The 14931-nt window shown below is 40.4% G+C and overlaps 1 protein-coding gene across 3 annotated transcripts in view; it reads right to left on the bottom strand.

Annotated features, from left to right (window-relative positions):
- Positions 1–14931, bottom strand: part of TJP2 (tight junction protein 2) — a 77610-nt gene that overhangs the window by 59378 nt on the left and 3301 nt on the right. For 2 of the 3 annotated variants that reach the window (XM_054281365.1, XM_054281367.1), the window contains exon 4: positions 11735–11832. In XM_054281365.1, coding sequence (XP_054137340.1) covers positions 11735–11832 — 98 coding nt within the window. Of the gene's footprint in view, positions 1–3105; positions 3187–11734; positions 11833–14931 lie in introns of those variants that run through there. The other variant, XM_054281404.1, reaches the window with a different exon arrangement.

Raw genomic sequence — 14931 nt, 5'->3', positions numbered from 1 at the left:
ATTCTGGAAAAAAAATTACTTTCTGAAGTGGGACCAGGATGACCCAAGTACTGGTAAAAGACAATTAAAGAACAACAGAAAGCTTCAAAGACTCTGAGAACAAGCAGTAAGCAAAGTTTTCAAGGGAGCCAACATAGGTATCCAACATAGTGCCTATCTTTCTGAGGAAGAGGACAGGGTTAGATAATTGAGAAAAGTGTCCCATGGTTGAACAGCTACATTTTGACCATATAAGTTCTGAGTGCATTTAGAGCACTTGGTCATGAGACCGAGACTGAACCTTTGACTCCGAAAGATGACGTGCACTGGTGCGTGTATGCCAGCACAGTCATGCAAAACCAGTCCTCCCCATGTCACTGCTCCAATCTTTGTAGGTAACACAGCATTTGCAAACATTCCTCACTATGGTAAGACTTGTCTATTAGAAGACAAAATTATGCCCTATATACTTACTGCCATAAATATTTGTTTTATAAATAGATTGTCTCATTTTTGAGACGTCTTCCAAAATTCACAGAAATCCACTGCAATCTGGGATTAAGATCCACAGCCTTTCTACAGCTGATGCCAAAGATCAATTGTCAAATTAAAAAAATTAAATTTTCCCCAGCAATTAGAAATTTCATACCTATTTGACAATAAACTAGACTTGAAAATCTCTAACCTGACAGACCTGTAGCTGTTCTAACATATGCTCTGTTCCCCCCATCATTAGAGTGACCAATTCCAAGACTACTACAATGGGATGAAACTGACGTAGACACAGTATGACAAAAGTTACACCATCCATGAGTACTTAAATACTGTTATTTCAACAATTAAAAGTGACCAGTCTTGTAACACGAGATCTCCTTTACCCCACGAGGAAGTTCTGGAGAAAGACAAGATTGGTAACTATTAAAACACACACACAAATGCTACCACCCAGACTTTTGCTCCAAGTTAAACGCAGCTTTGAAGTAGTCCCAGAATAGTAGGCCGTTCCTCAGCTGAGGATTACTGTGTTCCAGGAGCTTTCTAATGCTTTTGAGCATATAAATTTTATAAAGGTACGGCACATCCCATTTTGTGAGCTGTGGAACTACCTAAACATTGTTTTAATCGCTAAGAAAGATTTCCTGGTTGTCCTTAGAGGACACGGAACCAGGAAAAGAGGGGACTAAGCAATCAAAAAAGTATCATTCATTCTATTACTTTGATGCTTCATTCTGAAAATATCTATTTTAGATTATAGTTCATGCAAAGTGTTGGGATCACCCCAATTCTGCTGCATAATTCCCAACACTTGCCTTTAGTCTCACAGAAATCCAGTGCAGAGGCACTAAGCACCTCAGCAGTTACTGCCATTGATACAGGGCAATAGCAAAACACGATTCGATAAAGGCTCTCCAGTCCACAGTGTCATCTTTCCATAAAGGGCAGAGAAGTCACTGCCACTAATTAAAACCAATGTTTAGGGCCTAAGATGTTTGCATGTAACAGTCAAGAAGCAATTATAACAGTAAACTCACCTAAAAATCAAATATATGTAGAAAACTTTGTCAGAAGGCTGAAGACACCCCTCATAATCCTCATAATAATGTTATACTAAGTATAAATCTTACTCACCGTGTCTAAGTGGCACACACATGCTTACTAAATGAAAAACATTTCAAAGTCTCTTAAAGCAGCCTGATGATCTCCCAATTAGTATTAATTTACACAAGCAAATCTCCTTTGCCTTTCAGTACCTGATTTTTGCCATGTCAGGACTTCTTGGATCCTGACAAGTATCTCTATTTGAAAGAGCTGATAGCTAAAGCCTTAGACGACAAATGCTTCACAAATTAAAGACGCAGTTTTGCACATAATAGTTTCTCTTTATTTTTCGAACTATGGGTGAATCACAGTTCTCAACCTTTAAAATTTTGCAGAACAAAAGAAAAGGTAATCTACTGTGTTGCAAATGCTGCGACCTTGATAATTATCTCCGAAGGTTAAAACAAAGCAGACATTTGCAGCCTCTGCTGAAGCACAGCTGTGGGGCCAAGAGCCCTCGAGAATCATCCTAGCTGTGGAAATGGACGCAATTTTATGAACTGAAGCTAGGGAGCACATAATTCAGACATTCTCTCTGTTTCAAGTGAACAACTACTAAAAAGCAACACCGAAGCATGAAGGTTTTCTGATTTTCTGTAAGAGTCTGTTATATGGCTCTTCCATAAGTATGCTCAAACAGCATGTACTTTCTCATGCTGGAAAAAAAGGCAAACAGGTTTCAAGTACGGAGTAAGTAAGGGCAGAGTTGTCAACTAAAGCGACTGCATGCCACTGATAGATCAAGCTTGGCACTCCAGGGTGAGAATCTAATGTACCTGGGCTCCAACACCGCAAACACGGCCGATGCCAAGGCACTTTAACAGGGCAATTAAAACATTTGTTTTCTGGAACTGCCTGTCCTTTGTTTCACGGTTCCCTGTTAACTTGAAACTTCCCCTGACCCAGTTAGTCAAAGCCCAAGGCACGGCTGGAATTCACTCGGGATGTGCCAACATAAAGATTTCAGGAATTCTCTGCGCAACAAAGGCAGCCCAAGCCCCCGACAGCGGGGGCGTGAGCTGCCCGGGGGATCCGCCCCGCCAGCGGCCCCCCCGGGAGTAGCCCGGGTAAACAAACACCCCGACTCGCCGGTGACATCTCTCCCACTTTCCACGTAGTATCGCGCTCTCCCGGAAAGTACTTATCACGGAAAAAGTCACCGAGAGCCGCTTAATCCCGTTAGAGAAAAGCCGATTCCCGGCCGAGCGCGGCTGTTCGCGCCGCCCAGGTGCGCGGCGGGCGCGGGACCGGCCTGGGGGCCCCGCGGGGGCGCGGCGGGTCCGAGTGCGCGGACAAAGGCGGCAAAGCGCGCCTGAGGAGCGCAGGCAACAGGGCGATAAAAGCCAAAGCACACAAAGGAACGAGAAGGAGAAGCCGGGCAGCTCGCGGCCGCAGCGCGGCCCCCGGGGCGGGGAGCGGAGGCACCGGCCGCGGAGAACAGGGGGTGCCGGGAGGCACCGCACCTGCCCGGGGGGAGGGAAGCGGCGATGAGCACGGGTTCGGGGCGGGGACATCCCGCGGGGATACTCGCCTGCTCGCGGAGGGCGTCCGGCAGCGGGAGCAGAGGTCCCAGAGAAGCCCCGGCGCTGGGACTGCGCCTTGCCCTGCCCTGCCGCTCCGGAGCGGGCAGTGACTGAGGGCGTCGAATCCGAGTGCAGGGCCGAGGCTGGGACTGGGGACGAGTCTGAGGCTGAGTCCGGGTCCGCTGTGGCCGCTCCCGCCGAGTCGGGCGATTTCCTGCGGGGCGCGGGCGGGGGCGGTGCGGCCACGCCGGGGCGGGCTCCCGCCGCAGGTGCCGGCCTCGCCCCCAGGTGGGGAGGAGAGGGGAAGGATGGGGAGGGCAGCGCAGGGCAGCGCAGGGGAGGGGCGGTGGCGGCCGGACGGGGCGGGCGGCGCGCCCCCTCTTTAGGCGTGCCCCCACCTGCGGCTGCCGCCCCTCCAGTCCAGGGGTGCCTTCGCCCGGCTCCCCCGGCCCACGCCCGCACACACCGACACCGCGGCGGCGGCAGGGGAACAGGAAATACCGGTCGCAGCCCGGTGCTCCGCGCCGCTGAGTCACCGCGGCGAGGCCGCCCCGCCCCCCGGCTTTTCTCTGTCCGTCCCGTCTCCCGGCAGGGGACCCCGGCGCTGCCCCCCGGTGTGGTCCCGGCCCTGCCCCAGGCACCCCGCGCCGGGCCCAGGCAGGAGAGCGGACCTGCGGGCGGGCACGGCGGAGCCCGGTCGCCGCTGGCAGAGCTCACCGTCACCCAGCCCAGCGCTTGGGTGTGTTTTCCGTTTACATCAGTGTGTTTGGAACTTTGGGATCATTGCCCATCTGAACCTTTCTAACGGGAAGACGTCTGAGACAGCCTTTAACACCACAGCGCAGTGTTCCACGTACGCCTCTCAATCTGCTTTCCCCTGCTCTTTATCACAGAATAGCTGCGGCCACTTTACTGACGCTCGGGAGAGCTCTATTCACATCATCACTCTCAGCTGAAATGTCCAGGATTAGCAGAAGGCAGAGTAGCTCCATTTCCAGGCCGGAACACCCCGTTGTCACTCTGCAAGTCCACCAATACCGTTCCCGAAACTGCAACATACCAGGAGAGAAATACACTCCAGGCTGGCATTCCACAGGTATCAGCTTTCAGCATCACTGCTATCCTGCAGCTGAGATGAGAAAGGCAAGGCCAAACAGCCCTGGCAGGATTCTTTGGAGTCGTATTTCTTTTGCATTGTAAAGCACTAAATGTCACCAGGAATTCCTTATCTACTGTCTTATCTGGTGGACAGTTAAACCCCTTGCAAGCCCCTCTAAAATTAAACAGCACACTCCCACCCGGATCAGGCCTGCGGAACAAAGTCTACTTAAAATTTTATGGTTTGTTGCTAGTTGCAGGTGAGAAATATACTAGACTCCCACTGCACTTCTAATTCAGATAAATTTCTTCCTCAATAGGTACAGTTCATGCACTGTATCTCATACAGAAAGTAAGATAAGGAAGGCAAACAGTATTCTTCGTGAAGGGGCTGGACTTTGGAAGGAGGCCCTGAAAGAACCTGTTTTATTAGAGCAAATATGAAACTGCATTCAGATATTGTATGTAAGGCCTGCTTCTAGCTATTGTTAATAATTAACATGCAAGTGCATACACTAATCTTCAAGTATCTATTTCAGTCTAAAAGCCTCAACAGCAAAAATCAGAGGGGGAAAAAAGACTAAATCAGGGCTAATTTATAAACTTGGTGCTTTCAGTCACCTACAGACTAATTCTATGATCAGCACGTAATGCAATATTGCTTTTAGGCAGAATCAAGGCACAAGAAATGGAAATTTAGTTTTACTTCCAGGTATGTGTCAGATTACTTGGTTTACACTGTGGTAGGTGCCTTTTTCTTTAATGAATGTTTTAAAACTTCATCTGTTAATTCTCAAAATCTTTTGTAACAGTGGCCTTAGGATGTCTGGTTAATGCTCCTAAGATGTTGTTAAGAGGAGTAAGACTATGGACACATTAAATATGTAACTGATTTCTTTTAGTACAACAGCAGAGAACATTGATGGCTAGCAGAAGAGCCTTCATCTGGAAAGTCAGAATGCTTGCAAACTTATTCACTGTGTTACTGATCACTTTGCATAATTATCACAATACAAAGAATTTTAAAATCAATTCAGCAAACTGGAGAGGGCATCAATATTATATGCCTTATTTTAAATATATATTGTTTTCTAATCTAAACTTGTCTGTCTTTCCTTAACCTGAATTTCAAACAAAAAGTTTGCAGTAAGGAACTGTTTAAAATACTTTAATTGTTCATGGCTCTGTTTATCCTATCAGCAGCAAAGCAACCTCCACTGGTCACCTCCCTCAGTAAAAAGCATGAATACTGTCTTTGTTCTACAACTGCCAGCAGTACAATTTACATAAAAGACAATTTGGGAGAGAGATGGACATAACTTCACACAATTTTTTCTTATCTTTATATAGGAATTAAAAAAAATCTCAATAGCAAAATGGACTGGAACATGTTTGATTGGTTAAAATTATATATAGTGGAATAAATTTAAAACACTATTCCCTAAAGGGCAACATGAAGCAGTCTGCCCCACATCTCTCCTTGCCCTGCCAACGACATCTGCTGTTGGACAAAGCTAATTTCTTCCTGACAGACTTTGCTTCTGCCCCTCCCATGCTTCCTTTACTATTTTGAATGTTCTTTCAGGTTTTCTGGCAAGCCTCTGCCTTCCTTCCCAGGATTTCCACATATTACAGAGCTGGTTAGCACAATCACGGAATTCAACCACTAACCAGAAGCTAAAAATAATCAAACACAAACCTTCCTGTAAAGCCCCTTTCTTTTATTCCAGTACCTCCTCTTCAGGACAGGCCTTTATCCCATTTATTGAAGTTGCAATATTTTAAGGAAATAAGATGTAATGGTTTTATCACATGGAACAATCCTACAAAGAAGTAGTAATGTTTTCTTACGAATTACCCACAAGTGGAAAAGAAAATGAGCAAACACCAGACAAGAACTTAGGTCCGATTAGCAGCCTGATGAAAATTCTGGTGTAATTAAAAAAAGCCCAACACACCCCAATTTATGTGCTGAGCTTAGGCAGCCAGTAAAGCTATGAAATAGCAACTCATCCTTCCAAAATATTCTGCATGTTCTCCTTCACCAACAGTGGAGCACTGGATTGTGGAAAAAAGTAATGACCATAACACAGTGGTTCTCATTAATACTGTCTGTGCATAGTCTATATTTAATGATTGTCCTTCAGCTATTTCTTTTGGGAGAGGTGAAGCAAGAAACTTTTGACATGACGTCAGGTGGGGAACTATTCAACAGTCTTTTTTTATTCTGTAAGTTATGGAAGTAAAAAACAGTACAGAAGTGTTACTTGTCTTGGGGCAATAAGCAGTCTGATATTAGGATCAGAGCTCATTCTGTGCCTCCATTGTACAAGTGTGATGACTCATGAGAGTCCTTGTCCCCTACTTAAAACTGGATGCAAGTATTAAAGCAAAAAATGAGTCATGTCCTATGATTCATTTTGCACATCGAGATAAAACTCATTCTAACTTGCTGACACTATTTATCTTCAGGTAAGATTAAATGCATTTGTTACTCAGATACCTAAACCCAGGAAATTGTTTGCATAAATAGCAGTAGCATTACAGATTAAGGGCAAGGCATGTAAACTGTGAAAGCTGAACTGCTCTTACAAAATTCACGTCAACTGGCCATACTTGCACAGAATCTTTCCAGTATGTGTTTTACGAAACAGAAAGAATTCAAAAGTATGCACGTCAGTGGCCTTCACCCCTATCATCAAACTCTTGAATCACACCTTTACATAATGAATTAAGAATTTCACGTGCAATTTTATTTAAGTATAAACATTTCTACCAGATGTAAGGGAATGGAAAATTAACTTCTCAATATGAATCAGATGCATATGAGTGGTCATATTGCATGCAAATACTTAGGAAAATAATTTTTGGAGAAGTCAATTGGAAAAAATAATTTCACATGGTCAGGCAAAGGAATAACCAGGTATCCTTGACTCAGATATCATGTCATTAACTTCTACACAAATTTGTTTAAATGACTATCTGAAATAGTAGGAGACTGAGCTAAATGTCATAAAAGTAACTACATAAAAATACATATTTCCATATGCTATAAATTATCTTCAGTGTTCTAAATTCAGAACTGCAAAAACATTCTATTTTTACCTCCCTGTACTTTTTTGAAAAAACATGTTTTACTCTTATGAGGTCTGGGAGTCATTGTATTTACCTCATCCAGTAGTGCTGAAATTCATATTGATTGTAAAACATGCACAGAGCACGAACCATTAACCAAGAGCTACTTCCATCGAAACATTTCTCTGTTTAGTAGTGAGAAATAGCAGGTAACAATGCTTATACTCTAAATCTCTAAATGCAAATACTGGGCAAGAACACTTTACAGTTATTGTTTTTCAATGACAAAATCAATCCTTCCCTGTCAAGCTAGCTAGAAAATCATGCCAAACTAACCACAGCATCAGATAAACTGAAAAGAAATATACTGTGGACTGAACATCTTTTAATACAATCTGCAAGAGCACGGTATAATTTTTTCTTCATGCATTAGTCAATAATTTGGTCCTTCCATTTTATAGACAGTTAAAATCTGCAAGCTGTAATATTACAACAGTGCAATTGCTGAAGTATTGCTGTTCATTACTTCTTTAACTGTTTTTCGTTGCAAGATCTGGAGTATATAGTTTATTCCCTTCACATATTTAATAGCCTAATGAAAACAGCTTCATCAGCCTAAGAACAATACTTGATTCTAAGAAATTTCTCCATCAGCATGGTACCAGGGGGAGACTTGCTGCATCATGGTGGTAAGAAGATAATCTTAAACTATTGAAGAAATGCAGTAGAATAAAACTACTGCAAATTTTCATGAACTTAATTTTGCTTGGCTCAAAAAAAAAGTATTTTCACTCTTTGAAGAACAAAAGGGTAGAGAAACAGAAATGCACAGTAACAGAATTAAATGTTTGAAAGGTATTGCTATACAGCTTAAACTTCACATACTAGCTTTTCCAGTTCCATATCATGCTCAGAACCACAAAAATGTCTAAGTAATTTAAAGTTTAGCTCAAAAAAAAAAAAAATCCTGAGCTTAAACACACTACAATTCAGAATTTGGAGAATAGCAAGTTCTGCAATACTAAGAAAAAAACCTGTCATTACATGCACTATGACATGTTAAATGTGACTATGATGTATTACAATAGCCACAAATTTTGAGGCAGAACATTCACAGTACCGCAATTTATGTCAATGTAACTGACAGGCATTTCTTGTTTTGGGTGAATGTTTCACCAAGGAAAGTTCAGTGTTTGTGTGCTGGTCAGAAGTCACCAGGCAGTCAGTCCTTACATGCAAACATGTCTATAGAAACTAAAAATTCATGACTTTTGCAGGAAGAAAGCAAGAAATGAAGTGACAGGATGGGCGACCTCAACCATGTGTACTGCATGGATTCAAAAAGCCCACGGAAATCCAAAGACGGAGCACTAGAGAAAAAAATATGTTATTTTCATTTTTGTTGCACAATATAGTGATGCCAAGAAAAACAACAGAATTAAGCTCAGGTACTTCAGCCTAAGAAAGAGCTTGGCTTGAGGTTAAAGTCTTTAAACTTCCATGAGGTAGAATAAAATCAAGTATCTTCTTTCCCAGAATATATTAAGCAGGACAAATCCAATTTAGTTTTTAAAGCTGTTGAAAACTCTTTTGATAGTAGTTCATGAAGAGATACTCTGTCATGAGAATACACCCAATTCCGTCCAGTCCAGTCATAGCGCTTGGGCCCACTAGAAAAAAAACAAAACAGAACATCACACACTGTGTAAGCACATATTATTTCAGGAGACCTGCTGGAAGCCTGTATGCATAATGTATGCGACAGAGTGCGCAGGAAAAGGAACAGACAGCATGGGGAACGGCTGGTGGGCAGTCTGAGGAAGTGGAGCAGAAAAGGCCTGATATGTCAGGAACTACTAAGCCATCAAATAGATATATCTGAAAGGTGACAAGATATATCAGTCAGTCCAAGGGGAGACAAGCACTTTCCCTTCCTGCTTTTGGCACTGATTTCCCCAAAACTCCTTCCTTTATCCCAATCTTCCCTCACAGATATAATTTTCTTGCACACATATCACTACAGATATTTGTATAATGCTGAATTAATGCCACTGATTAGTTCTTGCAAATATTCTAAACACAGCAAAGCACAAATAATTTCCTTTTAGATGCAACAAAATAATTTAGCCCCTGAAAGCAAATATATTGGCATGTGAGAGATTTATAACTAAATGCTATTTTTGTCTGTGCTATTATATTGTAATTGAATTGGTTTTTCTACGCTTACATTAAGTATCAAGAAAGAAACTTGAACACCTGGGTTCTACTCCAGATCTTGCTATCCACCTCATTTTCCAAACGTCAAGTGGGAGAATGACTCAAAGGTACTCACTGCTGGTAACATTAGATAAGCAAAGAAAACAGAAAGGAATGAAATTATTATCTGGGATAAATGGAGAAACCCTTGATTTTGTAGGACACATACCTTGGAACTCAGTCAACATGCTAAGTCTGCTAAAAAACAGACTAACCTGTACATACATAAGAAAAATCTGCAGGTTCTCTCTCTACAAGCATAAGCACTGATCTGAACCTTGACTATCCCGAGCTACTCACAATAGTCAAATGAAGAACTTTCCAATCACTGCTAAATGTATGAGAAGTTACAAAAGCAAGCATAAATCCAAGTCACTTTCACTGAAGTCTCACTGTCTGCATCAGAAGTAGTAACTTCTGTTTGCACAAATAGCAGTAGCATTTATGTAAGCATTTATTTAAGCATTTATTTAGGCATTTATTTAAGTAGTAACTGTTTTAATCAGGGTTACGTGCTCCAGTTATTTTACTAAGTATTTCTCACTTCACCTCTGCAGCACAGGCTTATGTTTATACTCTCCTGCACCCAGAGAACGATGGAATATGATCCTGTCATTCATAAAAATCAGGTTAAGATCTGTCATTTAATAAATGACAGAGAAATATGTATATTATCTGAACTGGTTTTAAATGTTCTGCAGTAAATATCAGTGATAAGGTTACCACATGAAACACCTTCATAGTTCTATGAATCTCCAAAAGACTGTACAAATGTGACTTTCAAATTAACGGTTTAAGCAAAAATGCATACCAAGTTAATACCAGACTAAATGTATTGCTCATGGAAAGTCTGCATATATGTTTCAACCATAAGAGAAAAAAATTATAATATCATATTAAGCTATTGCTAACATTCTGTAAGGCTGAAAAGTCTTTTCAGTCAGGAGCTACATTAAATTACTGCAATCACACTGCTGGCAGGTTGCACACATCCTCTGATGCCCCTTTTTTGTAACTGTCAACTAAGTAAAGTTTTCACTCAAGTGTACAGATACTCAATAGCAAACAGATGGCAAAATAAAATTCCAAGAAAAATGTCTCACAACTTGACAAATTAATCTCCCCTGGAATATAAGACTAAACGTCAATATTTAGTGTAAAAAATTCTCCAAAACATTCAATACAAGCAATTACTGGCAGCGACATTTCCTTTTTTCAATTCCCAGCATATTGCAGTTAAGAAGATGACAGTTCAGATCATACAGTATTTGCTGCAGTTGCCTTTCAGAAGTTAGGAAATAAGTGAACACATAGCATCATGTTCCAGGAAATACCACTGTTTATCTAACACCAGTTAAGGGAGTACAAAAAGGAAAAATTTAACTTTTTTCCTCAAACTCCATCTTCTGGAACACATATGTCTTAGCTCGCCTGGAGATAAACAGACAGGAATTATCTGAATTTTGGTTTTTATAAAGAGATGAAGCTTGTGTGTCAGCTACACAAAAAATATTATAAGCTTGTTCCTTCACCATTAACACTTATCAGCTCCCTGGGTTCTTTTCAAGGGATCATGGCAAACAATACAGATTTTGAGGGGGGACAGCTACAGCATTTTCCAACTTATATGGCTGCCCTCCTTGCTGAAACCAAGCATAAAACCTGAAATGGATCAAAACACATCATTGGGAAAGGCAGAGGAAGCAGCTAGCTAAGTCTCCTGTGAAGTGCAGAGGCTGGACAAAAACAACCAGTGTGGCATACATAAACATATAAAGCAGGAAATCCCACAAGCTTAAAAGGGAAGGAGCCACCCTGTTTAAAACACAAAGAGAGGTTTAGATGATGACATCATCATCACTCTTTTTCCAACAGGAGCTTTGTTTGTTTCTTTTTAATCATTGCTGGTTATATTTCCTATGAGTAAGCTATATTCCTGTAGGCAGTGGTTTTGGGGTGAAACAGAGTATGAAAATTCTCTGTTACACATTTCCTGTAACAATTAATTTAGGTATGCCAGTAATACTGCAGTGTGCCCGAAACCCTGTACCAAACCATTACTGAATATTTAGATTATATCACATTTTAAGACTATGCCTAGTAGAAGGGTTATTTATGAAAAGGATATTACATGATCATGCCATGCTATAAATAAGAGGAAATACATTTCCACCCAGTCTGCAGATATTATGTAACTAACTTACCTAGTGGGTGAGGACAGCCAAATCTGCCGGTTTGGTGTTTGCTTATTGATTACGTATGTTCCCATGTCTCCACCCAATTTAATTGTCAGTACTCCATTCTTAAAAGACAAAGAAAGTAAGAAATAAAAAATTTCTATCCCGCTACTTTGACAACAATTACTTCATCTGCACTGGCAGAAACTTACATACCTGTATCCGCTTCTCAACCATCTCCCCAAACAATAATAGCTAAGGAGAATGATCATTAAACCTAGCATATCTTTGAGTCTAATCTAGACTTTAGACCTTGTGGTCAGAGTTTGATTTTAGTGTGTTTGTACCATTCACAATGTTACTACTTAAATAATATTCTTGAGCTTGGACCTGGCGTCCTGAAAAGACCAGACCATTGCAATTCATCCTGCAATGATTAAAACATCATCCAATAACAACTTTTTTATATTAATCAACAATGCAGAACTGGTGTGGTCCAAAGTCAAGAAGCTTTATGTGTCATTGCCAGATTTCTGAGCCATGCAATTCTACCTTACTTTTCTTCAGTAATGGCAACAGTTTTACAGGTAACAAACACATATTTTTTTTGATAATTCTGATTCATTCCTGAAAAAATCCTCCAGTTCTAAATCCCATGATTCTGCTTTTCCATGAGTCTCATTTTGCTGTGGTTATGTCACCTTTAGACCATTATCCTGGTGAACATTTATTTTCTCTTTCTTGCTCATATTTCTTACTGACAACATAATTCATGTTTCTAGTAACTGACAAAAATATTTTCTGTTCTGATTTTAAGAGTGAAAAAACAACAATATTTTGACTGGAGCTGATCTAAAGGTGATCTGAATGATACTAATTAAAAAGGGAAATATTTCTACAGAATGCAATGTGACGCTAATTTTTATTTAGTTCTAGTTTATTTAGTTTAGCTAATAATTTATTTAGTTCACAGTATCTCAAATACTTCAAGGCCTATGGCACAACAAAGCTTCTTTAAGGGTATCATACCTTTCATGCTTTAGTCAGAAGATACTACTAGAGGTACATATCAGTGCCTGGCTATTTGCTATGTATAAACACTCACTATGGGGAAAATACTTTCAGGCACGAGTATCTACTGCCTGCCAACACACTCTGTAGCACAAGCAGCAACTCAAAGCTTCCTTCCCTTACAAAGTAACTCAGAGGAACATATCTCAAGTAGCACTAGGCTTAAAATAATACTCTCAGGATCTGATTTTTCACCTTAGTTTCCCTGCTCTTTCTGTGCTTAAAGGCACAGAATAGATAAATCTGTGATAAAAGCTATAAAAATAAAAGTGTCTTCTGGTTACAAGTCCCATCAGGTTTGTCCTGCCAGTTATTTCTATTGGACACTAGTACAGTGCACAGAAGGGCAAGAACAAGCTACTTCTCTGGTTGTCAGAATTTCAAGTTTTCCACACCTCATGGTCTTAGAATTGTAGAGATACAGCAGAATAAGAACAGGATGGAGGATTAGGCCTGCATAATGATATACAGGTTCTGTATATAGCATTCTTCTATGGGGTTTGTAATGCCATACTAAGTATTCAGCGTGCTTCATGTTTCTACAGACACATTATAAGTAAATAGGTTTTCAAAGAGTCAACAAAAAATTATACTATTGTTTATACCATGTATCAGCTGTTAGAAAGTATTGTTCCTCCATCCTTGCAAGGTAAAGAGGTTAACCTCTACTGATATGTTGAAAACAATTTCTCATATATTTTACAGTACTTCTCAAATACTACTCAAAATTCAAGAAAATGAATTTTTTTAAGAATTTAAACTGCAAGATACTTTTACCATATTTTAAGAAATACTGCTGTATGTGTTTTGTACTACTGGATGAATGTTTGCTACTTCCTGGTAACAAAAATATTCTTCTAAAGAGATTCTTTTTTTTCCTGAACACAATGATATAAATTGCTCAAAGCACTCACAGTTACAACAGCACAGTAGACCTTTATCACATTTGCCACCTTGTGGTTTCTTGCAGCACTGACCCTGTTTGTTTAGAATTAAAACCTGGGCTATTTAACCCTCTCCTTTCAATAGAAATGACAGCATATTATTAATTGTCATCATCCTGTCTATATAGTAAAGGACCACTGATAAAAATTAAGATGTAAAAGTATTAGCTCTTGAGCTTCACAAGTCAATGTCAAAAAATTATGACATGACTCATCTGCTTAGCATAATGAAGTGTATAATAATACTAAAAAGGTAAATTTCAACTATTGCTTATTTTTGTCCTAGGATAGTTACATCAGGCTAATAGGTATATTGATCTCCTAAAACATACTGAAGAGTAACGTTTTAAAATGCTTTTTACCAGAAAAGCAATTAGCTGTAACATTATCTATATACTTAATTAAAGCAACAAGTAGTATTTGCTAAACAGAAAGCTACTGGCAATATGTTATTTTATATCCTAGCTATCAGAAATACAGAATAAAAATTATGATGACAAAGCTACACAACGAAGTCCAAAAACTACAGACTTTTGTTTTGGTTTTGTATTTTGCACAGTGAAACCCAAACCACCTGATTCAACATTCTGGAGCACAAAAACATAACTGACAGTGCCAGTACAAAGCAATCTCGTTGTGGTTAAGACATGAAGAGGGAGCAATAGTTATGTGACCTCAAAAAACTGCAGTATTGAAAAACCTGTGTAGCAGACAGTACTGTAGGGAGAAACGGCACTCTTCTCCAAGTCATGTGGAGGGCTGTAGATCACTTCAGGAACTGAATTTATATAAAAACTAGTAAATCTCCTCTACAAATAACACAAACATTTTTGTTCTGAGTCTGTCACTCCTGTATTTGCGTAACTGACTACTGAAGGCTCCAGCCATGCAATGTCTCCTGTGACAGCAGCCTCTTCCCCACGTAGGCTCTGGTCTCACGTCTGCAACAACCTATCCAACACTGCACCCTCCTGTTGCTTCTCTCCACCACAGGCTGTCATCATTAAAGCCAGGACACACATACACTACCTGGTCAATACAAAGGCTGCTTGTCTGTATTCAGGGCAACCAAAGAAACTGCTCTAACAGTTACATGAGATGTACTGTGCTATGTAGTACACCAGAGGGGAACTGACTGTGCCTGTTTAGGAAAATTTATAGATCAATGTGAAATAAGAGAACAGTTTCCATCTCCACTGTGCTCATTTA

The sequence above is a fragment of the Melozone crissalis genome, unplaced genomic scaffold (assembly GCF_028551555.1).
Source record: "Melozone crissalis strain CALT ecotype California unplaced genomic scaffold, PUWL_Pcris_2 ptg000005l_1, whole genome shotgun sequence".
Classification (NCBI taxonomy): domain Eukaryota; kingdom Metazoa; phylum Chordata; class Aves; order Passeriformes; family Passerellidae; genus Melozone; species Melozone crissalis.
Note: the sequence above shows the minus strand (reverse complement) of the source record. Positions and strands in the feature narration are given on the sequence as shown.